We start from the raw sequence: 25,326 nt of genomic DNA, 5'->3' as shown, positions 1-25,326 counted from the left end.
ATTGGTAAAAGGTCCAAAAGTTGAGGAATGACATTTCCCCTAAAATCAATAAATGATATTGCACATCACAAAAAGTAACCCATAAAGGAACCCCTAAAACTTGAGGCTCCTCCCATCAGAAGTGAACTGCATATAACCGTGAATCCAGATTATGGAGAGGGCAAGACTCATCCCAACGCATTGCTGCTTTCAGAAAATGTAATATTTTGGGGCTTTTAAATCATCTTCAAGAATAAAATAATTTTTAACTATGTGTGCAAAAAAATGCAAAAAAGGTTCTGGCTGCAAAAGGGTTAAAGGCAGGAGCACATGAGTGATTTTAAGTGCCAGCAGGTTAGGCATTATGCACATGGGTGTATGAATTTATGCTCCAAATATACTGGATTTATTCCGCCATTACAGTACTTGACAGAAAAATGCCTCTGATGTTGTGTATGTATGCGTGTTTATGTGCATATAGCGTTGAGTGTAAGCATTCTACTAACCAGAATTTTATTTCTTTTGGCCATTAGAATACACTTATGCGCACACGTTTCTTCAAATTAACCTATGTTTATGCACGTACACGAGTAAATTATTATCATAAGCGCCTCTATGAAAGCAGCTTTGATCAATTTTTTTTTTTATGTCTCTAAATGCTGCTCTTCAAAAACTAAAATGCCTTATAGGCTACATAGGCTAACAAAGAACTGTGTGTAGAGGCTTGAAAAATATACTGTATGCTTGAGTGTATAAGCCTTAGTGTGATCAAGATGTGTGACTATGATGTGATTAATCACCACTACAAGCTGCTTGTATAACCAACACCACGGGGAGCAACTTGATGCCATCAGATACGGTTCTGAAATGTAATAGCATCCTTGAACTACTAAACATCAACCCTGTGCTTTTACACTCTTTATTTACACAGGACCCAGTGTGAACACCTGTACAGGTCTGCCACATTGACAGCTAGGTCTCAGTGGTTGCAAGTATGGCTGGGGGGAGCACAGGATATACAACGTAAGCCCTTGTCACTTAGATGAAGTTTAGGTGATTAATGAAGAACTCTGCTAAACCAAAACTAGTCCAATGCAGTATCAGAATACAACATCCCTTTACGGTAAAGAATATACCATATACATATGGGAGAGTAGAAAAAGAATGACACATCTGATCATGCATTCTTCTTGAAGGGTTTTTTTTTTTTACATTTAAATAACAAACATGCCATACCTACGTGTTCTGTGCAGTGGTTTTGCACAGAGCAGCAAAGATCCTCCACTTCTCTAGTCCCACATTGGCGCTCCTGACCCCTCCCTCCCACCTGGTGCCCCCGGGAGCTTGCTCTGGGGGAACCCAAGCAGGAAGCGCTCAAGCTATGGCTCTGTGTGTCCATTCACACCGGCCCCCTCCATCTCCTGATTGACTCACTGGCTGTGATTGAAAGCCGCAGGATTGACAGCAGCAGCTCTGGTGAATTCCATGCTCAAGAGGGTTAAGGCAGTGCTGGAAAATAATGGTGGCCACACAAAAAATTGACACTTTGGGCCCAATTTGGACATTTTCACTTAGGGGTGTACTCACTTTTGTTGCCAGCAGTTTAGACATTAATGGCTGTGTGTTGAGTTATTTTGAGGGGACAGCAAATTTACACTGTTATACAAGCTATACACTCACTACTTTACATTGTAGCAAAGTGTCATTTCTTCAGTGTTGTCACATGAAAAGATATTATAAAATATTTACAAAAATGTGAGCGGTGTACTCACTTTTGTGGGATACTGTATATACCATCATTTTTAGATGCTATAAATTTTGCACAAACCAATTTATATTACCCCATAGGGTCTGGGATTAAAAGTACCATTTCAGTCTTTGCAGATGACACCAAGCTATGCAGTGTAATAACGTACTTACAGGATGTCACCAACTTACAAGCTGACCTCAATGCACTGTTTCATTGGGCAACTACAGTATGTGGCAAATGAGGTTTAATGTTGATAAATGTAAAGTTATGCACTTGGGGGCTAAGAATATGCATGCATCATGCATAATAGGGGAAGTACAACTGTGGGAATCCATAGCGGAGAAGGATCTGGGTGTTCTGGTAGATCCTAAGCTTAATAATAGCATGCAATGCAAAGCTGTGGTTTCCAAAGCAAGCAAAGTCCTTTCTTGTATTAACAGATGCATGGACTCCAGCGAGAGGGATATAATTTTGCCCCTGTACAAATCATTAGTAAGACGGTATCTGGAATATGCAGTTCAGTTTTCGGCATCAGTTCTCAAAAAGGGTATCGGGGAACTGGAGAAAGTGCAGAGAAGGGCAACCAAACTGATAAGAGGCATGGAGGAGCTCAGCTATGAGAAAAGATTAGAGGAACTGAATTTTTTCTCTCTTGAGAAGAGGACATTAAGGGGGGATATGATCAACATGTATAAATACATAAGGGGTCCATATACTGGACTTGGTGTTCGGTTATTCACTTTAGGGTCAACACAGAGGACAAGGGGGCACTCTTTACATCTAGAGGAAAACAGATTTCATCTCCAAATACAAAAATGTTTCTTCACCGTAAGAGCTGTGAAAATGTGGAATAGACTCCCTCCAGAGGTGGCTCTGGCTAGCTCACTAGATTGCTTTGCTGGATTCATTCCTGGGTGTACATAATATAAATGGGTATTAATATTTATAGGTAAAGTTGATCCAGGGAATATCCGATTGCCTCTCAGGTGATCAGGAAGGAGTTTTTTCCCCTGCTGTAGCAAATTGGATCATGCTTTGCGTGGGGTTCTTTCAACTTTCTCTGGATCAACTGTGGGTATAGGATTGTGTATATGGGATTGTATGGTTGGGTTTTCTTTGAGTTTTTTTGTTTTTTATTGTTTAAACCAGATGAACTTGTGTCTTTTTCAACCTGACTAACTATATATACACTTATAGGGATTTTTTTTACAAAAAATTTGTAGCAGAATACATATTGGCCTAAATTGATGAAGAAATTTGATTTTTTTACATTTTTTATTGCATATGTTTTATAGCAGAAAGTAAAAAAAATGTTTTGTTTTTTTTTTCAAAATTGTATGTCTTTTTTTGGTTTATAGAGCAAAAAATAAAAAACACAGATGTGATAAAAAACCAGCCAAAGAAACCTCTTTTTTTTTTTTAGAAAAGGACATACATTTTTTTTGGGTACAGCGTCACATGACCGCGCAATTGTCAGTTAAAGTAACGCAGTGTCGTATTGTAAAAAATTACCTGGTCATGAAGGTAGGTAAACCTTCCGGAGCTGAACCGGCTGACATGACATAATTTTGCAGGTATGATTTTCGATCAAAGAAATAGATGTGTTCATATGTCAGACAAGATGATATAATTGTGGTTATAAGCATGGTTCTTCTTGCTCCCAGATTGTTCTGGCTTTCTGTTTAAAATAACATTTAACTTACTTAATAGCAGGAATCTTAGCTTCAGAAAATATGACAATAAAATGTCATTAGGAACTATAAAAAAAATCCTACGTTCAAAAACAAAACATTTTATTATAACTCAAAAATTTTACACAGCAAATTCTTCTAAAATTGTAATTATGAATTACCTTACAGGGAGCTTTATATTTGGAAATTAGACAGGTTGACTCCTAAGCAAAAAGTATCAGAATTGCTGATTATTCGATATGACAATTTACTAACGTGTTGGGTAAATCTCTGCAACATTTTAATATTCATTCTCTCTTTTTGCAAAGAATTGTCTCCATCCCTGACCATGTGCAAAGATACTGGCCTTAGCAAAAGTCTCCTTGACTGTTCTTCTTCTATTATATACAAGTTTAGAGTATTCTCGTTTATCAGGAAGTGGTAGACCAACTGTGATGTTACATGATATGGAACACTAATCTCAGGAAATAGACCAGTCACATGTCCTTAGTACAGTTTTAGTAAGCCTGTACAGTACTTGGTTGAAATGACATTAAAACAGGCATTTCCTGAACTAAATGTTTTTAAAGTTGAAGTTTAATCTGCTTTCTATCCACCCTCATCAGCTTGCTAATAAGTGTTTTAGATGAAATATTTCTCATTTTATTACGTACCCATTTTTGGAATCTCCGTGATAATATCACTAGCTCTCTGAGCTTCTCTATGTAATGAAGGCAGTTTGTGGCTGGTGGGAAGGGCCTGCAGGGTGTCGTATAAAACTTGGTAAAAACATCACTACACCCTGCCTCGCTGCTTTTCTACAGAGCCCATAACCCTGATGCAAGCAGTAGACTATTTTTGGAGGGAGTCACACAAATATCAAAATGGCCTGGTGGGTGGTTGTGGGGTTGAAGGAGTGGGTGTTCCTAGGCAGGCTGCATTTGTATACAAATTGAACAATATTGCATTTTTATACAGACTACACTAGGTAAAGTCAAGATGTGATGCAAATGCCTCGTACACACGCAACGATTATCGGCCGACCGATCGGCCGTCTTTTGTCCAGTGTTGTTGTGTTGGTTGAAATGTGCTCTAGACTGCACACAAATTTTCTTGGCCAACAAAAACCAACTTCAGAAGTGATGTCATGTGCTGGTTTACTTTCCGTGTGTTTTTTCTTCTCTGAGCATGCCCAGTCTTGCTCATCAGATTTTTGTCTGCCGAAATCTGTACTGAATGACGAAAAATCAGCCGTTGTGTTGACGGCCAACAAAAATAATATAGCCTGCACACCAGATTTTGTTCGGCCGAAAAGTCGGAGTCGGTTGTCGAAAGCATCATACTAACAAGCCGAAAATCGGCCGATCGGACATTGGCCGAAAATTCACGGCCAACTATCGATGCGTGTGTACGAGGCATAAGCCATCATTAAGAACTGAAATCTAACAAATAAAAGAGGCAGGCCAAGGACAGTAATCCTGGGGAGGAAAGCACTAGATGATTTTTGATGTCCTCCAGCAAGGGGATGAGGTTGGTTCTCTATGACTTGCTGTAGCTTTTAATGCACACTGTGAGACACGCACACAGTTTGCAGTGAAGTTAACATTTTTAGTGTAGGAGAGTACAATTGTGCAAGAGTGGCAGTACATGTCTGTACCAAAGGCAAGGTCTATCCAACATACAGCTGCTTGCTTACCAAAATTCAATGCCATATTTTTTTCTCATAAACTTTGAATGAGCCTACCCACAATGTAACTGCAGTCATTAGGTCATAACTTTGGCTTAAAAATTATAACGCGGTTTAGGACCAGGCTTTTTCTGGCACTTTTTGTTTATAGGTTTAACCACTTGCCGACCGCTTAACGAGGATTTATTGAGGCAGTCTGCCGCTGCTGGGCAAAGCGACGTAGACCTACTTCGCTCGCCTCGAGCCTGTAGGAGGCGAGCATGTGACGGGGGCAAACGCGTGCCGGGGCGAGCGCGTGCCGGCGAGGGCTTGCCGGCGGGCGAGCACGTGCCGGCGGAGGAGCGCTCCCGCCCCCGCTCGTTTCCGGCACGCCGACCACTCGCGATCTCCTGCAGGAGAGGGGGAAAGGGAGAAAGCTGATGTAAACACAGCCGTCTGTAATTCTCACTGAAGTAGGCACAGAGGCTATGTGATCCTGCTGTATAGGATCGCATGTCTCTGTGGTTACTTCACTAGCCACACCCCCTAACAGTTAGAATCACGCCCCTAGGGACACACTTAACCCCTTGATTACCAATAAAGTTAATCTTTTCCCTGCCAGTAGTATTTTAAGCCCCCGTTCACATAGAGGCAACCTGTGAGGCGACCTGGTCGCCTCACAGGTCGCCGCAGGTCACCTTCCATAGGGAAGCTGCGGACCCGTTCTAATAGGAGCGACACAAGTCGCTCTGACTTAGAAAAAGGGTCCGGAGCTTCTTTGGGGAGACCAGGAGGCGACCGCCATAGACTTCAATGTTATGAAGTCCGTGGCGGCCAGTCCGAGGTCGCGGCGCGCTGCTCGCACTGCGATCTCGGAGGTCGCCACCCGAAGTCGGATCGCCCCTATGTGAACGGGGGCTTACAGTAACAGTGCATATTTATTTATTATTATTATTTATTATTTATTTCAGGTACTTATATAGAGCTGTCAATGTACGCAGCGCTTTACATATACATTGTACATTCACATCATATTTATAGCACTAATTACTGTAGTAATGTCACTGGTACCCCCCGAAAGTGTCAAAAATGTCAGTCAGGGGTCCGATCTGTCCGCCGCAAATGTCGCAGTCCCGCTAAAAAAATCGCAGATTGCCGCCATTACTAGTTAAAAAAAAAAACAATAAAAATTATATAAATCTTTCCCGTAGTTAGTAAACGCAATAACTTTTGCGCAAACCAATCAAAATACGCTTATTGCAATTTTTTTCACCAAAAATATGTAGCAGAAAACAAACTGGCCTAAAATGTTAAAAAAAGTTTGATTTTTACGTTTTTTTTGAGAATTTCATATAAAAAATGTGAAAAATATTGTTATTTTTTCAAAATTGTATCTCTTTTTTTGTTTATAGCGCAAAAAATAAAAATCGCACAGGTGATGAAATACCACCAAAAGAAAGCTCTGTTTGTGGGAAGAAAAGGACGTCAATTTCATTTGGGTATATCGTCACACGACCGCGCAATTGTCAGTTAAAGTCACGCAGTGCCGAATCGCAAAATAGGGCCTGGTCTTTGAGCAGCCAAATCCCCCGGGGGTAAAGTGGTTAAATCAATATTGTTTGCTAGAAAATTACTTATAACCCTCACAAATTATACATTTTTTTTAGCAGAGATCCTAGGGAATAAAATGGTGATTGTTGCAATTTGTTATTGCGCACGGTACTTGCGCAGAGGTTTTGCAATCACAATTATTTTGGAAAAAATACACTTTAATAAATTAAAAAAAAAAAAAAAACACAATATATACCCCAATTTTTTTGTAAAATGTGAAAAATTATGTTACACCCAGTAAATATATACCTAATGTGTCATGCTTTAAAATTGCACATGCTCGTGGAATGTCAACAAACTGCGATACATAAATATCTCCATAGGCAACGTTTTAAAATGTTTACAGGTTACCAGTTAAGAGTTATAGAGGAGGTCTAGCGCTAAAATTATTGCTCTCGCTCTAACGTTCATGGAAATAACTCACATGTGTGGTGCAAATACGGCTTACAAATACGTGCGCAATTTACGTATGTGTTCACTTCTGCTCACGAGCACGGAGGGACGGGGTGCTTTACATTTTTTTTTTCTTTCTTTTTCTTTTTATCACTTTTATTCCTATTACAAGGAATGTAAAGATCCCTTGTAATAGATACAAAAAGAGAATTGGGACTCTATGATACCCAGAAGTTAATAGAAGAATATAGAAAATAAAATAATAATGTAAAAGTAAAAAATATGACGTTTATGCAGACAATCGTTAAAACACCTCAAATGAGGAAATGCAAATTAGCAACCAATTAAAATATACGATCACACAAAGTGCCAAAATAACAATGCATTAAATATAGACCTTAATACATACTGGATGATGGATGCTTAAATAGGTGGACACATAAACCCCAACCCATTTCAACAAAAAGACTTCTTCAGAGGGTAAGGATGTCCCCTTGAAGGAGATATCTAAAATGAATATATGCAGAGCAATATCCATAAGTACATATCATCATAAACATAAAAATAGGAAAAAAATATATAAATATACCCCTGTCAGCCCCTATGCAAGAGGAAAGCATAAGTATTAAAATATTTCAGATATTTTTTTTAAACATGTTTGCAAAGAATACCTAATCAAATGTAAGACATATAAAATAATAATTAAACAATTTTTGTAAAATTCAGCCAGTCCGATTTTTCTTTTTTTTTTCACACTTTTTTGAAGATGCCAAGTGATATTTTTGTGTTGTAACCACAAGCATGCTGTGCGCTAACTGAATTACCCACTACAAAAGAAGTGGTTCTATCTGTTGAGGGAAATAAAATGTAAATTCAGGTAAGGGGCATTGTAGAATAATTTTACATTCAATTTTGGTGGGTCCTATATTTCATATTTGATCCAGGCAATATCCGATTGTCTCTCAGGGGGTCAGGAAGGAATTTTTTCCCTGCTGTAGCAAATTGGATCATGCTTTGCTGAGTTTTTTTGCCTTCCTCTGGATAAACTGTGGGTATAGGATTGTGTATATGGGATTGTAGGATTTTTTTTTTCCTTTTTATTGGTTGAACTAGACAGACTTGTGTCTTTTTTCAACCTGACTAACTATGTAACTATAAGACTAAGTATGTAATTATTTATAGTTATTAACTTCTTCCAGACCGCCGGCCGCAGATATACTGCGGCATGCAGCCCCTCCTGTGTGAACCGACGTAGCCCTGCGTCAGTCGCGCATCTGCTGCTAGGGGAAAAGCTTGGCAGCGGGGAATCAGATGCATGGGGCCGGAGGCTCCGATTACCGCCGGTCAACCGCGATCGCTCCCCACTGAGAGAGAAGGACGGTCAGCTATTGTAAACACAGCTGACTGTTCTTCTCTCTGGAATGATCACAGAGCGCCTGTGATCCTTCTGTGACCCTTCTATATAGGATCACAGGTCTCTATGATCATTTCAAAAGCCCACCCCCCCCCCACATTAAGAATCACTCCCATAGGCTTACATTTAACCCCTTGATCACCCACTGTGTTAACCCCTCCCCTGCCAGTGCATATTTTTAGCACTGATTACTTTAGTAATGTCACTGGTCCCCCCAAAAGTGTCAAAAATGTCAGTTAGGGGTCCGATCTGTGCGCTGCAATGTTGCAGTCCCGCTAAAAATCGCAGATCGCCGCCATTACTAGTAAAAAAAAAAAAAAAACAATAAAAATGACATAAATCTTTCCAGTAGTTAGTAGGCGTGATAACTTTTGCGCAAACCAATCAAAATACGCTTATTGTGATTTTTTTTTTACCAAAAATATGTAGCAGAAAACAAGTTGGCTTAAAATGTTAAAAAAGTTAGATTTTTAATTTTTTTTTGAGAATGTCATATAGCAGAATGTGAAAAATATTGTTTTTTGTTCAGAATTGTAGCTCTTTTTTTGTTTAAAGCGCAAAAAATAAAAATCGCACAGGTGATCAAATAACACCAAAAGATAGCTCTATTTGTGGGAAAAAAAGGACATCCATTTAATTTAGGTACATCGACGCACGTCCGCGCAATTGTCCGTTAAAGTAATGCAGAGCTGAATCGCAAAATATGGCTTGGTCATTAAGGGGGCAAATCCTTCCGGTCCAGAAGTGGTTAATAAATGAAAATATCATGTTTTGTTGATTTTAGCAAGCATCAGCACTAGAGAAACCCACTTATCATGCAGCTGAATAATGGCAGTTCGCAATGTGTTAGTGGTCTTTTAAAGCAAAGTTGCAGTAAAAAAATAAAAAGAATCAGTACAAGAGACATTACTGTCAGTGTGATGTGTCCCCCTTGCTGCTGCCTTTCCACCATAGCCCGGGGTCTAAAATGTTAAAAAAAAATTAGATTTTTACATTTTGGGGGGGGGGGGGGATATTATATAGCAGAATGTTAAAAATATTGGGTTTTTTTTTCAGAATTGTCGCTCTTTTTTTGTTTATAGCGCAAAAAATAAAAAAACGGAGAGGTGATCAAATACCACCAAAAGAAAGCTCTGTTTGTGGGAAAAAAAGGACATCCATTTTATTTCAGTACAGCTTCGCATGACCGTGCAATTGTCTGTTAAAGTAAGGCAGTGCCGAATCACAAAAAATGGCCTGGTCATTAAGGGGGCAAATCCTTCCGATCCATGAGTGCCTCTGTTAGGTTTTATTGCTGTCTGGAACAGAAAGAGATGGAAAGTCCAAAATTGGAAATTCGCCACTGGAAGAGTAATACAGGAGAACTCTACAACTGGGACATCTATTCTGATGACAACTGTTTTATCTCCAGGACAGGAAGTGAAAGGAAATCTCCACAGCTGGACACACAAAATAAAAAATGACAGGGGTTCTAACCATTCCCTACTCTATCCACAATTGATAGTAGGGGGCCTTATTTATTTATATACAGTATATATATATATACACTTTGATGGTGTTTATGAACACAATAAATGTGAATGTAAAACTTATTTTTTTCCTGTGCAAAAACACCACACACACGCCTATAACAAACACCAGTATTCATAAAAAACAGTCATAACAAAAGTTTCAACCCCGTACAGCAGAACTCCCAATTGTTAGTTTTTAGTCTGCATTATGGAAATGTATCTGCTGATAGCTCATCAAATATATATTGGCTATAACAGTGGGATGGACTTGGCAACTCAGATGCAGGTATAGATAGGTTATGCCACTAAAGTCTCCCATAAGAAATAAGCTGACCAGTGATTAATGGCTCATTTTTCTAATTTTTTAATTAAGATTAAAAATTGTTTTATACTTATTGCACAGAGTGGCCCCAATCTTCCTCTTCAGGGGTCCCGTGCCTAGGCTTCTCCTCTTCTCCATGTGCCATTATAGGAATCTGCTTCCTATGGTGGCACACATGCAGGCACACTCTTGAGCAGGGCTGTGTGTGTCCTTAGACACACATAAGGGTTGATTTACTAAAGGCAAATTTACTGTGCACTTTACAAAGTGCAGTTGCACTCTGCAAGAGCAGTTACTACAGAGCTTAGTAAATGAGCAGAAACTCTGTTGACTCACACCAACCAATCATTACGTGCAAGCAAAAATGCTGTCTTGTTTATTTTCCTTGCACGTGATTGGGTATTCTTTTCAAAGTGAAGCCTTACCTCATTTACTAAGTCCTGGAGCAACTGCACTTACAGCGTGCAACTGCACTTTGCAAAGTGCACAGTCTTTTTTTGCCTTTGGTAAATCAACCCCATAGTGTGGCATGGCCCAGCCCCTGCTCCCTCCTCACAAGATTTGAGTGACAGCAGCAGGAACAAATGCCACTCAGTGAAGCAGTAAAAACAAATTTATTAAGCTCATATCAAGACTTACATAAAAGCAAAAAGTGGAGCGTCATGACCCGGCGTCCTTCCTAATTCACCGTGTACCCATTGTGGAAGCTGCCAGCAGCCTAAACCAATCCAGGGGCTGAATCAGAGTGTGGCTGCGGCGAAACGCATACCTCACAGAAGGACCGTGCGGCCGTAGACAAGGAATGGGCAGTAGAATGGCTGGTTACCGGTTTCGGAGCATGCTCACAACAAGTTTGGTCTGAAGACATTTCATGTGATTTTACAGAGCAGTGCGGTGCAAATCTCATGAGATGCCTGACATCGCTATAGTGTGAACCTGGCACTCCTACCTAAAAGAACACTACTGTGAAAAATAAAAACACTGTACTCAAATAACTGTCAATTTAAAGGAAAGAGGGAGCTCAATTTAAGGGAGGGAGGGAAGGAGCTCAATTTAAGGGAGCTCAATTTAAGGGAGGGAGTTCAATTGGAGGGAGGGGGCTCAATTTAAGGGAGGGAGCTCAATTTAAGGGAGGGAGTTCAATTTAAGGGAGGGAGGGGGCTCAATTTAAGGGAGGGAGGGGGCTCAATTTTAGGGAGGGAGCTCAATTTAAGGGAGGGAGGGGGCTCAATTTAAGGGAGGGAGCTCAATTTAAGGGAGGGAGTTCAATTTAAGGGAGGGAGGGGGCTCAATTTAAGGGAGGGAGGGGGCTCAATTTAAGGGAGGGAGGGAGTTCAATTTAAGGTAGGGAGGGGGCTCAATTTAAGGGAGGGGCTCAATTTAAGGGAGGGAGGGGGCTCAATTTAAGGGAGGGAGCTCAATTTAAGGGAGGGAGGGGGCTCAATTTAAGGGAGGGAGCTCAATTTAAGGGAGGGAGGGAGCTCAATTTAAAAAGGAATTGTAAAATGTTGGACTTGATATGTTTTTGCTGCACTCTGATCACACATTGATCTCCCCCACCCCAGACCACCTTATTTTTAAAATGCTTGTGAAGCACAAACTCTACTTCTCGGATACACAGTATAGGTTCAGCACAATAGCCTGCCTTTGTGCACCATAGAGAGATTTATTTAGTTGGCTATAATTTGTAATGATCAGTTACAGTGTTAAAGAGACCCTTATATACACTATATTGTCAAAAGTATTAGGACACCTGTCTTTACATGCACATGAACCCAGTCTTATTCCGTAGGGTTCGATATTGAGTTGGTCCACCCAGCAGCTATAACAGCTTCAACTTCTCTGGGAAGGCTGTCCACAAGCTTTAGGAGAGTGTCTATCAGAATGTTTGATCATTCTTTCAGAAGTGCATTTGTTAGGTCAGGCACTGATGTTGGATAAGAAGGCCTGGCTTTCAGTCTCTGGATTAATTCATCCCAAAGGTGTTCTATCGGGTTGAGGTCAGGACTCTGTGCAAGACAGTTAAGTTCCTCCACCTCAAACTCACACGTGACCATAACATACAGACAACCCCCTTATTACACTGAATATTTATCCTCTGCAATCCTCTAAAGTGATTAACCACTTCTGGACGGGAAGGTTTTACCCCCTAAATGACCAGGCCATTTTTTGCGAAACAGCACTGCGTTATTTTAACTTACAATTGCGTGGTGGTGTGATGGTGTACCCAAATAAAACTGATGTCCTTTTTTTCCCACAAATAGAGCTTTCTTTTGGTGGTATTTGATCACCTGTGCGACTTTTATTTTTTGTGCTATAAACAAAAAAAAGCGACAATTCTGGGGGAAAAAAAAATATTTTTTACTTTCTGCAATAAAACATTCCCAATAAAAAAAATGTAAAAATCAAATGTTTTCATCATTTTAGGCCAATTTGCATTCTGCTACATATTTTTAGTAAACAAAAATTCCCAATAAGCATATATTCATTGGTTTGGGCAAAAGTTATCGCGTCTACAAACTAGGGGAAAGATTAATGTCATTTTTATTTTTTTATTTATCTATTTACTATTAATGGCAGCGATCAGCAATTTTTAGTGGGACTGCGACATTGCGGTGGTCAGATCAGACACCTAACGACATTTTTCACACTTTTGGGGGGGGGACCAGTGACATTACTACAGTAATCAGTGCTAAAAATATGCACTGTTACTGTACTATTGATACTGGTAGGGAAGGGGTTAACACCAGGGGTTTTTAAAGGGTTAAATGTGTCCCTAGGGGTTGCTTTCTAACTGTGTGGGGGAAGGGCTTGCTGGTTGAACACAGAGCCCTGTGTTCCTAAATAGGAGGAACACAGGATCCCTGTGTTCATTACTGAAAAAACAGTGATCTGCCGTGTTTACATGGGAAGACCGCTGTTCTGTCTCCACGGGCAGCGATTGCGAGTTCCTGGTGGACATCGTGCCTGCCGGACCCGCCGATTGGCTACCCCTGTGGCCAATCGGCAGGTGTCCCCACTAGCTGTCCCTCAAAATGACAGAGCTGACCTGCTGCCGTATAAGTACGGCGGATGGTCGGCAAGAGGGTAAAGTGATCTACAATGTGAATACGATAAACAAACAGTTCACTCCAAGTGAGTGTGACTTCTTGTGTAAATACGATAAATAAAGTTTACTCCGTGTCAATTGACTTCCTTCACAAGCTTCAAAATACACCATGAAAATCCTTCCACCAAACAGAAGGATTGAACACTCGCCACTAGGCTATGCTGCTGAAGAGTAGAGCACCAACATAAGCGTATTCCAATATCATTGGACATGTTCACTCTCACTCTCTGCCAGTCTGGTCTCCCAACAATCCTCCTCTCTACTGGGGGCACAGTATACACTTGTACTCATAAGATACCAGCAATGACAAAGTAAGGTATCATAGTGTAGTATTTAATACTATTTCACAATGGTACAACGTGCTATAAAAAAATAAAAATAAAAATCCACATCCTAGTTAAAAACAAAATTGGCAGATAAAGAAAAGCTGCTTGTACACTTACATCAAACTCTGACAACAACTGTTCGGTGTGGCAGCGTGATGTCATGCTATAAGGTCCGTCCAAGGGAACCCAAACGCCACCAACAACTGTTCGGTGTGGCAGCGTGATGTCATGCTATTAGCTCCGTCCAAGGGCACCCAAAGGCCACCAACAACTGTTCGGTGTGGCAGCGTGATGTCATGCTATTAGCTCCGTCCAAGGGCACCCAAACACCACCAATAACTGTTCGGTGTGGCAGCGGGATGTCATGCTATTAGCTCCGTCCATGGGCGCCCAAACACCACCAATAACTGTTCGGTGTGGCAGCGTGATGTCATGCTATTAGCTCCGTCCAAGGGCACCCAAACACCACCAATAACTGTTCGGTGTGGCAGCGTGATGTCATGCTATTAGCTCTGTCCAAGGGCACCCAAACACCACCAATAACTGTTCGGTGTGGCAGCGGGATGTCATGCTATTAGCTCCGTCCAAGGGCACCCAAACACCACCAATAACTGTTCGGTGTGGCAGCAGGATGTCATGCTATTAGCTCCGTCCATGGGCGCCCAAACGCCACCAACAAACAACCCATTCCCTTTCCCTATAGATCGCAGTACAGCTTGTGTCCCTCTTCTATTTTTGATCTCTGACATAAATAAACCCAAAGCCATTCTCTCGGTTTCATCGCTGTCCTGCTTAATACATTATTACTAGTGTTGAGCGAACACGGACTGTATTATTCGTGTTCGTACCGAATAATTGGATTTTTTGTACCCGAACACGGACACGGACACTTTACTGTATGTTCGGGTAAAAATCCGTGTTCGGTCGTTTTATTTCCGGGTTTTGCATGCTTTGGCGCTCTTTTCATGGCGGGCTTTCAACAGCCAATCAACAATCGTTTAACTGGTGTGCCTTAAGCCATCCCAGCCATGCCTGCAAATGTCTCAGTAGCTGTGATTGGCCGTCTGAAGCATGTGACCAAGTCTTTATAAGTTCGAGGCAGCCGCAGCGGCGTCATTATGCTGCTTAGATTCAGGGACAGAGCACACATCAACGTGCTGGCTGCTGATTAGGGAAAGATAGGCAGGAAAAAACCATTTGTGTCCGGATAGAATTGAGGGACATGTCGGAGTGTTTAGGCAGGGCGAGTTGTAGGCATTTTAGGGATAGAGTCTGCTGAATTATATAGGGTCAGTGTCTTCTACAAACTACAATCGATATTGCTGTGTGGGGGGTGGGGTCTGCACTCAATCCTGATCTACGATCTCTTCTCAATCCTGTTAGGGACAGAGTCTGCTGAATTTTAGGGAAACTGTGTTCTACAAACTACAATCGATATTGCTGTGTGGTGTGGGATTGGAGATAGGCAGGTGTCAGTGATCCACATCCATTTTTCTGTGTGTGAGCTGCAGTGAACACAATCTTTTTGGGCTGCAGTGAACACAATCTTTTTGGGCTGCAGTGAACACAATCTTTTTGGGCTGCAGTGAACACAATCTTTTTGGGCTGCAGTGAACACAATCTTTTTGGGCTGCAGTGAACACAATCTTTTTGGGGTGCAGTGAACAAAATCTTTTTGGGGTGCAGTGAACACAATCCTTTTTGGTGTGCAGTGAACACAATCTTTGTGGGGTGCAGTGAACAAAATCCTTTGTGGGGTGCAGTGAACACAATCTTTTTGGGGTGCAGTGAACAAAATCCTTTTTGGGGTGCAGTGAACAACATCCTTTTTGGGGTGCAGTGAACACAATCTTTTTGGGGTGCAGTGAACAAAATCCTTTGTGGGGTGCAGTGAACACAATCTTTTTGGGGTGCAGTGAACACAATCTTTTTGGGGTGGAGTGAACAACATCCTTTTTGGGGTGCAGTGAACAAAATCCTTTTTGGGGTGCAGTGAACAAAATCATTTTTGGGGTGCAGTGAACACAATCTTTTTGGGGTGCAGTGAACACAATCTTTGTGGGGTGCAGTGAACACAATCTTTTTGGGGTGGAGTGAACAACATCCTTTTTGGGGTGCAGTGAACAACATCCTTTTTGGGGTGCAGTGAACACAATCTTTTTGGGGTGCAGTGAACACAATCTTTGTGGGGTACAGTGAACAGAATCTTTGTGGGGTGCAGTGAACACAATCTTTGGGGGGTACAGTGAACACAATCTTTGTGAGGTGCAGTGAACACAATCTTTGTGGGGTGCAGTGAACACAATCATTGTGGGGTGCAGTGAACTCAATCTTTGTGGGGTACAGTGAACACAATCTCATACTGAAGGTTTGAGGGTGCTGCCTGTTCCATACTCCCCCTACTCCTCATCTAGCCTTTTAGGGGTACAAACAATAGTAATTGGGGCCTAGTGTGGTTGTGTACGTGTGATATACATACACTTTTTTGGGATCATATTTTCTATTCCGCTATTTAATCAAAAACCTTTGGGGATCAGTTAAATTGGGGGATAGTCTGTGTTGGTACGTGTGAGAGAGATCCACCTTTCCAAGTTGTTGGGGTTCATCTCATACTTCTGAAGGTTTGAGGGTGCTGCCTGTTCCATACTCCCCCTACTCCTAGCCTTTTAGGGGTACAAACAATAGTAATTGGGGCCTAGTGTGGTTGTGTACGTGTGATATACATACACTTTTTTGGGATCATATTTTCTATTCCGCTATTTAATCAAAAACCTTTGGGGATCAGTTAAATTGGGGGATAGTCTGTGTTGGTACGTGTGAGAGAGATCCACCTTTCCAAGTTGTTGGGGTTCATCTCATACTTCTGAAGGTTTGAGGGTGCTGCCTGTTCCATACTCCCCCTACTCCTAGCCTTTTAGGGGTACAAACAATAGTAATTGGGGCCTAGTGTGGTTGTGTACGTGTGATATACATACACTTTTTTGGGATCATATTTTCTATTCCGCTATTTAATCAAAAACCTTTGGGGATCAGTTAAATTGGGGGATAGTCTGTGTTGGTACGTGTGAGAGAGATCCACCTTTCCAAGTTGTTGAGGTTCATCTCATACTTCTGAAGGTTTGAGGGTGCTGCCTGTTCCATACTCCCCCTACTCCTAGCCTTTTAGGGGTACAAACAATAGTAATTGGGGCCTAGTGTGGTTGTGTACGTGTGATATACATACACTTTTTTGGGATCATATTTTCTATTCCGCTATTTAATCAAAAACCTTTGGGGATCAGTTAAATTGGGGGATAGTCTGTGTTGGTACGTGTGAGAGAGATCCACCTTTCCAAGTTGTTGGGGTTCATCTCATACTTCTGAAGGTTTGAGGGTGCTGCCTGTTCCATACTCCCCCTACTCCTAGCCTTTTAGGGGTACAAACAATAGTAATTGGGGCCTAGTGTGGTTGTGTACGTGTGATATACATACACTTTTTTGGGATCATATTTTCTATTCCGCTATTTAATCAAAAACCTTTGGGGATCAGTTAAATTGGGGGATAGTCTGTGTTGGTACGTGTGAGAGAGATCCACCTTTCCAAGTTGTTGGGGTTCATCTCATACTTCTGAAGGTTTGAGGGTGCTGCCTGTTCCATACCCCCCCTACTCCTCATCTAGCCTTTTAGGGGTACAAACAATAGTAATTGGGGCCTAGTGTGGTTGTGTACGTGCGAGATACATACACTTTTTTTGATCATATTTCCTATTCCGCTATTCAATAAAAACCTTTGAGGATCAATTGAATTGCGGGATAGTCTGTGTCGGTACGTGTGAGAGAGATCCACCTTTCCAAGTTGTTGGGGTTCATCTCATACTTCTGAAGGTTTGAGGGTGCTGCCTGTTCCATACCCCCCCTACTCCTCATCTAGCCTTTTAGGGGTACAAACAATAGTAATTGGGGCCTAGTGTGGTTGTGTACGTGCGAGATACATACACTTTTTTTGATCATATTTCCTATTCCGCTATTCAATAAAAACCTTTGAGGATCAATTGAATTGCGGGATAGTCTGTGTCGGTACGTGTGAGAGAGATCCACCTTTCCAAGTTGTTGGGGTTCATCTCATACTTCTGAAGGTTTGAGGGTGCTGCCTGTTCCATACCCCCCCTACTCCTCATCTAGCCTTTTAGGGGTACAAACAATAGTAATTGGGGCCTAGTGTGGTTGTGTACGTGCGAGATACATACACTTTTTTTGATCATATTTCCTATTCCGCTATTCAATAAAAACCTTTGAGGATCAATTGAATTGCGGGATAGTCTGTGTCGGTACGTGTGAGAGAGATCCACCTTTCCAAGTTGTTGGGGTTCATCTCATACTTCTGAAGGTTTGAGGGTGCTGCCTGTTCCATACTCCCCCTACTCCTCATCTAGCCTTTTAGGGGTACAAACAATAGTAATTGGGGCCTAGTGTGGTTGTGTACGTGTGATATACATACACTTTTTTTGGATCATATTTTCTATTCCGCTATTTAATTTAACTGGGCCTCCATGCGAGACCTGTGTGCCTTGTTGCGCTGTTTTGAGTACTCCACCAACATGGCCAGTGGCAATGACGCCGTTCTCAGCTTAACTATCCCACTTCTATGCCTCCTTGAAAAAACAATTCGGGCGATGATGGAAGAGGATGTGGCACAGGATGAGGAGGAGGAGGAGGATGAAGAGGTAACATTTCCAAGGCTTTCAGGGCAGTCATTCGCAAGGGGCTCCGAGGGTGGGTTCCTGCACACGCAAACGCCAGGGACGCAATTGTCCAGCAGGGGCACAGTTCTGGAGGATGAGGAGGATGAGGAGGAGGAGGAGCTGGAGGAGGAGATGGAACCATGTTCACAGCAGGGTGGCACCCAGGCCAGCTCATGGCCATCACTGGTGCGTGGCTGGGGGGATACAGAGGACACGGACCATACACCTCCCACAGAGGACAGCCTTTCGTTGCCTCTGGGCAGCCTGGCACACATGAGCGATTACATGCTGCAGTGTCTCCACAACGACCGCCGAGTTGCCCACATTCTAACTTGTGCTGATTACTGGGTGGCCACGCTGCTGGATCCCCGTTACAAGGACAACGTACCGTCCTTAATTCACTCACTGGAGCGCGATCGCAAGATGCGCGAGTACAAGCGCACGCTGGTAGACGCCATGCTGCTGGCATTCCCATCTGACAGCGGGGCCACAGTGGAAGCACAAGGCAGAGGAGGAGGAGGAGGAGGTCGCCAACGCAACCAGGGCACCGCCAGCACCTCAGAAGGCAGGGTTAGCATGGCCGAAATGTGGAAAAGCTTTGTCAGCACGCCACAACAAACAGCAGCACCAGCAGCTCAGATGGAACGTCTTAGCAGGAGGCAGCATTTTACCAACATGGTGGAGCAGTATGTGTGCACACGCCTACATGTAGTGAATGACGGGTCTGCCCCCTTCAACTTCTGGGTCTCCAAATTGGGCACATGGCCTGAGCTTGCCCTTTACGCCTTGGAGGTGCTGGCGTGCCCTGCAGCCAGTGTATTATCTGAACGGGTATTTAGCACGGCTGGGGGCGTTATAACAGACAAGCGCAGCCGCCTGTCCAGAGACAATGTGGACAAGCTCACGTTCATTAAAATGAACCAGGCATGGATCCCACGGGACTTTTCCGTACCTTATGCAGAATAGCAATGGATACCGACCTTACCCACCCATTGTTCCATTTTTGCTCTTTCTCACTCTTTTGGGGTGTACCCTCATTTAAAATTTGTGAAAAGAAGCAGTGTTGGCTACCTCGTCCTCCTCCTCAGGGCCAGATTAATGTAGGGGCTATTGGAGCTGCAGCTCCAGGCCCCTACCTTTTATATAGGCCCCGGGTTGGCCATATTCACTGTTACCGCTCTTCTGTCACTTGTAAACACAGAAGTCTGGCTTCTATGCTCGCTTCCCCAGGCAGCACCCTCAGAACCTCCCCACACAGCGTGAAGGCCGGACAAGGAGGGACAGTTGGCGATGCATGGATGTGTTTATGGGCTTCAGAGACAGCATCCCATGTTGAATTAGGCATGCATGGCTGCACCCTTCCTCCTCTGGGTGCATGGCAAGGCACGGCCCTAAGGCCCTTCAAAATCCTCAGCACCAAGCCCATGATGCTGTTAATCCGGCCCTGGTCCTCCTCCACCGCCGCTTCCACCTACACCGCCCATAGGTGTGCGCAGCCTATTGCATTAAGGTGTGCACCCCAAAGTTGAAATACACATGCATGTGTTTGCCAGCAGGGAGAGTAATGTATCGGGGCCATGTACCTGTAGGCAAGGAGAAATAGAGCAGAGCAGGTCCCAGGGAGATCTTTCCCATCTCCTCACTGGCAATGCTATGTGCCCTAGGTGATTAGGGTGTGCCCAGGCACACCCAGCACACCCTGTGCGCACGCCTATGTCACCGCCACATCCACCACCACCTTAACCTCCCTCCTACTCCATATGGGCCTCGTCCTTCAGAGATGAAGAAGAACATTGTTTTATTTTTCTGTTTTTTTTTGTTGTTTTAAGTTATTTCCCTATCCACATTTGTTTGCAGAGCACTTGCCATGCTCTTAATTACGTTTTGCTGCCATTTGCAGCACTCTAGCCCTTTCCTTTGGTGTTTTAGAGCCATTTTAGTGCCTTAAAGTTCGGGTCCCCATTGACTTCAATGGGGTTCGGCGTCCGGGAAAAGTTCGGTAAAAGTCCGGGACACGGACCCGGACTTTTTTTTAAAGTTCGGCCGAACCCGTCGAACACGGACATCTAGGTGTTCGCTCAACCCTAATTATTACCTTAGCCTTTGTACATCTCCAAGACTCCTCTCAGGCAGTTTTCATGGTCTGGATTTTTTTCTTTATCCTAATAGACTTGCTTCAGCATGTTTCACAGTTCTTTAACATCCATCTCTTTAAAAATGACTTCCCCAATTTTTTTGTACCCTCTCAAGCTAGCTCCCTTACCTATAGGGTTTGATTTACTAATGCAAGTAGACAGTTCACTTTGCAAGGGAATTGAACCCAGAGCTTAGTGAATGAGGTGAAATTTTGCATCGCAAAGAGTATCCGATCGCATGCAAGAAACATTTAAAAAAACATATTTACTTAAACAAGATGTGATGGTGGAAGTCAGCAGAGCTTCACCTCATTAACTACGCTCTAAAGGGAAAATTCCCTTGCAAACTGAACAGCCTATTTGCCTTTAATAAATCACTGTATCTGGTGTTGACTACCTCTTGCAGGCTTAGATAGGTAAAGCCCTCTTTTCCTCATGTATCATGTATTTGATCTTGTTTTGTCTAAAGATTGTAATTATTAAAGTGTTACTAAACCCACAATAGTCAAATCAGTCTGTAAATGCAGTAAAGCATGCTTGTTATACAAAAAGCTGTTTGATCCTCTCTTCTCTGATCTTCTCCTTCTTATACTGTCCCTAATACATCTGCGGATAGTACGGAGCCTTGGCGGCACTCTGCATATGCTCAGTTTGATATGTATTGCTAGAGAGTTTTTTTTCTTTTCTTGGGAGAGTGCATGTGATGAGCACAGGGCCAATCAGCACTGTCCAGACAGAGGGTCAGGGGTCTTGCAGCCTCATAGGACAGTCAGAGTAAAATGCAAACTCCTCCTACAAGCTTTAACCAGACACTGATAGAAGTCACAAGACTGCTATATACTGCTGATGAGAAAAGGTATTTAGCAGTTTATTTACTAAAATAATTGCATTCACATGTTCTGTGGGAGACCAGGTATAGTGAATGCAGGGTCCTGAGTTCAGTAACACATCAACCTACTGTTTAATGTATCAGATATTGGAGCCTTAATAATAATAATTGTCGGAAAAATTATCATTAAAAACAGCTGCCTGTTCTAAATGTATGATTATTGCTTTAGCAGCATGTACAATACTGTATACTGGATCTGCATTCATTTATTTACATTCATTTACCTATTGTATTTCTTATTGATCCGGTGTAGATACTAAAAATCATTGAAAAAAGCATTCTTGTGAGTTATCTTTGTGCTGTCAGTCATACAAACTGTACATCACCCCTCCAAATCTCCCAGACTGACAGCACCTAAACATGTCAGAAATGTAATGGATGGCATGTCTTGCTTAATTGAGCTAAACAAACATAAAGAAGCCAAATCCATATTATTAAGCCCCGGTTCACACTAGGGCGACCTGTGAGGCGACCTGGTCGCCTCACAGGTCGCCGCAGGTCGCCTCCCATAGGGAAGCTACGGACCCGTTCTAATAGGAGCGACACAAGTCGCTCCGACCTAGAAAAAGGGTCCGGAGCTTCTTTGGGGCGACCACGAGGCGACCGCCATAGACTTCAATGTTATGAAGTCTGTGGCGTCCGCTCCGAGGTCGCGGCGCGCTGCTCGCACCGCGATCTCGGAGGTCGCCCCTGAAAGTAGCGTCGCGCCAGTGTGAACCGGCGCTTAGTCATACAAAATTACTTACACTCATCTGTTGTTGAACCAATATGATATATATATAAAGTAGAGCACTATATACCATGCAGATAAGATGAGACTTATCTCAAGCAAGTATCAAGATATCAAAATACTAATCTATATATTAGCCTTTATTTTACTTTAAAACAATAGCAGCATCCATCAACACTTCAGTGTTACATCTGTGGCTTATTCGGTAAAGAATTACATTTCCAAAGGGGTCATCCTTGAGTTAGTAACTCAGAACAGTAAATAAACGCATGACAGGTTATGGTTGGTTTCTATTAGTTACTGAACTCACAAATTTGCTCTTAAGTAAAATAAATCTTAGCTGAATAATGCTTGCTCTACATTTTTCCATGTATATTTTTTATACATTTTTAGGTGTGTTATTACCAATCATGCATCTTGATGTTCTGTTGTTCTTATCAATATGCTTTTTAAATGCATGATGACAACAGGGATATACATGTATGCATGGCACAGTTGTAAACTATGTACAGATGTTGACGTACACAGTGTGAATGGGTGAATGGACCCCCAGGTTTTAAAATGTTGCATATCAACATTTTCATTATTTAAATAAATATATATATATATATATATATATATACAGAGAGAGAGAGAAAGAGAGAGATCCATCTATCTATCAACTGTATCTATCTATCTATCTATCTATCTATCTATCTATCTATCTATCTATCTATCTATCTATCTATCTATCTATCTATCTATCTATCTATCTATCTATCTATCTATCTATCTATCTATCTAACCACTGGCAACAAAAGTGAGTACACTCCCTAAGGAAACATGTCCAAATTGGGCCCAATTAGCCATCTCCCCATCCCCCCGTTGTCATGTGACTCACTAGTGTTACAAGGTCTCAGGTGTGAATGGGGAGCAGGTGTTTTAAATTTGGTGTTATCGCTCTCAATCTCTCCCTGGAACTGGAAGTTCAACATGGCCCCTTATGGCAAAGAACTTTCTGAAGACCTGAAAATAAGAATTGTTGCTCTACATAAAGATGGCCTAGGCTATATGAAGATTGCCAAGACCCTGAAACTGAGCTGCAGCACAGTGGCCAAGACCATACAAAAGTTTAACAGGACAGATTCCACTCAGAACAGGCCTCGCCCTGGTCAATCAAACAAGTTGAGTGCACATGCTCAGCGTCATATCCAGAGGTTGTCTTTGAGAAATAGACGTACGAGTGCTGCCAGCATTGCTGCAGTGGTTGAAGGGGTGGGTGGTCAGCCTGTCAGTGCTCAGACCATACACCATACACTGCATCAAATTATTCTGCATGGCTGTCATCCCAGGAAGCCTTTTCTAAAGATGATGCACAAGAAAGCCCCAGTTTGCCGAAGACAAGCAGGATAAGGAGATGGATTACTGGAACCATGTCCTGTGGTCTGATGAGACCAAGATAAACTTATTTGGTTCAGATGGTGTCAAGTGTGTGTGGCGGCAACCAGGTGAGGAGTACAAAGACAAGTGTGTCTTGCCTACAGTTAAGCATGGTGGTGGGAGTGTCATGGTCTGGGGCTGCATGAGTGCTGCCGGCACTGGGGAGCTACAGTTCATTGAGGGAACCATGAATGCCAACATGTACTGTGACATACTGAAGCAGAGCATGAACCCCTCCCTTCTGAGACTGGGCCGCAGGGCAGGATTCCAACATGATAATGACCCCAAACACACCTCCAAGACTACCACTGCCTTTCTAAAGAAGCTGAGGGTACAGGTGATTGAATGGCCAAGCATGTCTCCAGACCTAAACCCTACTGAGCATCTTTGGGGCATCCTTAAATGGAAGATGGAGGAGGGCAAGGTCTCTAACATCCACCAGCAATGTGATGTCATCATGGAGGAGTGGAAGAGGGCTCCAGTGGCAACCTGTGAAGCTCTGGTGATCTCCATGCCCAAGAAGATTAAGGCAGTGCTGGAAAATAATGGTGGCTATACAAAATTTTTACACTTTGTGCCCATTTGGACATTGTCACTTAGGGGTGTACTTACGTTTGTTGCCAGTGCTTTAGACATTAATGGTTGTGTGTTGAGTTATTTTGAGGGGACAGCAAATTTACACTGTTATACAAGCTGTACACTCATTACTTTACATTGTAGCAAAGTGTCATTTCTTCAGTGTTGTCACATGAAAATAATTAATAAAATATTTGCAAAAATGTGAGGGGTGTACTCATTTTTTTGAGATACTGTATATATAAAATACACGTGCAAAATATTGACATATATACTGAACTGTAGATATAGTAATTATTAGCAGGTATCTCTTCAGACCAGAAAGATTTTTCAGGGGTTCCTCCATGTTAAAAGGATGAGAAAGGCAGGTGTAGAGAGACAGAAAGAGGAGAACTTAAATATAATGATTGTTGATACAAAATAGAAAAAATTGGCAGTATTAACATTTTGGTATCATAACGATTTGAGCAAGCAAATGCCTAAAATTCATTAACATATACTGTTCATTACAAGATACACATGTATTCAAATAAAGCTTCACATTGATATAGAGAAGTAACTTTTACATAGTCTGCATTTAAGCTGCTGTAAACCAACACTTCTCTAATAAGGAAACCTTTGCTTGTTCTTTGTATGAGAATGCAACTTTACAAGCAAACTAGATTTGTTTCAACAAAAACATACCTGTCATTTTCGGTTCAGCCAATATTGATAAAGTGCAGCCTTCAGCCTGATCAGTAATTTATATTTTGTTCAGTGTACGCTGGACTTGTCTTGCAGAAAATCTATAGCTCCACTTTCCTGGTGTTATTAACTAACTAACAGAGCATACTTCCTGAAAGCGTACAGCAGAACAAAGAAGAAGTTGCTGTAAATTTGTATACATGGGTTAAAAAAGTGACACAACGTGAAGTATTGGCTGAAATATATGTTCATCCATCTGTGTCTTTTGTCAGGTGCTGACAGATAAGCAAATTATACTTTTTCTGTGTTGTAAATACATGTATAGAAAGATAGGATGCATGTAGCAAACTCTGTTTACCAATTAATATTTTCAATTAAGTCAGAGAGCATGTTTTTTATCAAAGTGTACACAAAGTAATAC

At 42.1% G+C, this 25,326-nt stretch overlaps 1 protein-coding gene across 1 annotated transcript in view; it reads right to left on the bottom strand.

The window, feature by feature from the left end:
• BANK1 (B cell scaffold protein with ankyrin repeats 1) overlaps nt 1–25,016 on the bottom strand; it is a 530,319-nt gene extending 505,303 nt beyond the window's left edge. The window contains exon 1 of the mRNA XM_082243568.1: nt 24,906–25,016. Within this exon, the coding sequence (XP_082099694.1) occupies nt 24,906–24,912 (7 nt within the window). The 5' untranslated portion in view covers nt 24,913–25,016. The remainder of the gene's footprint in view (nt 1–24,905) is intronic.
• Nucleotides 25,017–25,326: the final 310 nt, after the last annotated feature.

The sequence above is a fragment of the Pelophylax lessonae genome (assembly GCF_965119305.1).
Source record: "Pelophylax lessonae genome assembly, chromosome: 1".
Lineage (NCBI taxonomy): Eukaryota > Metazoa > Chordata > Amphibia > Anura > Ranidae > Pelophylax > Pelophylax lessonae.
The sequence above is the reverse complement of the archived record's forward strand: the minus strand, read 5'-3'. Positions and strand labels throughout refer to the sequence as shown.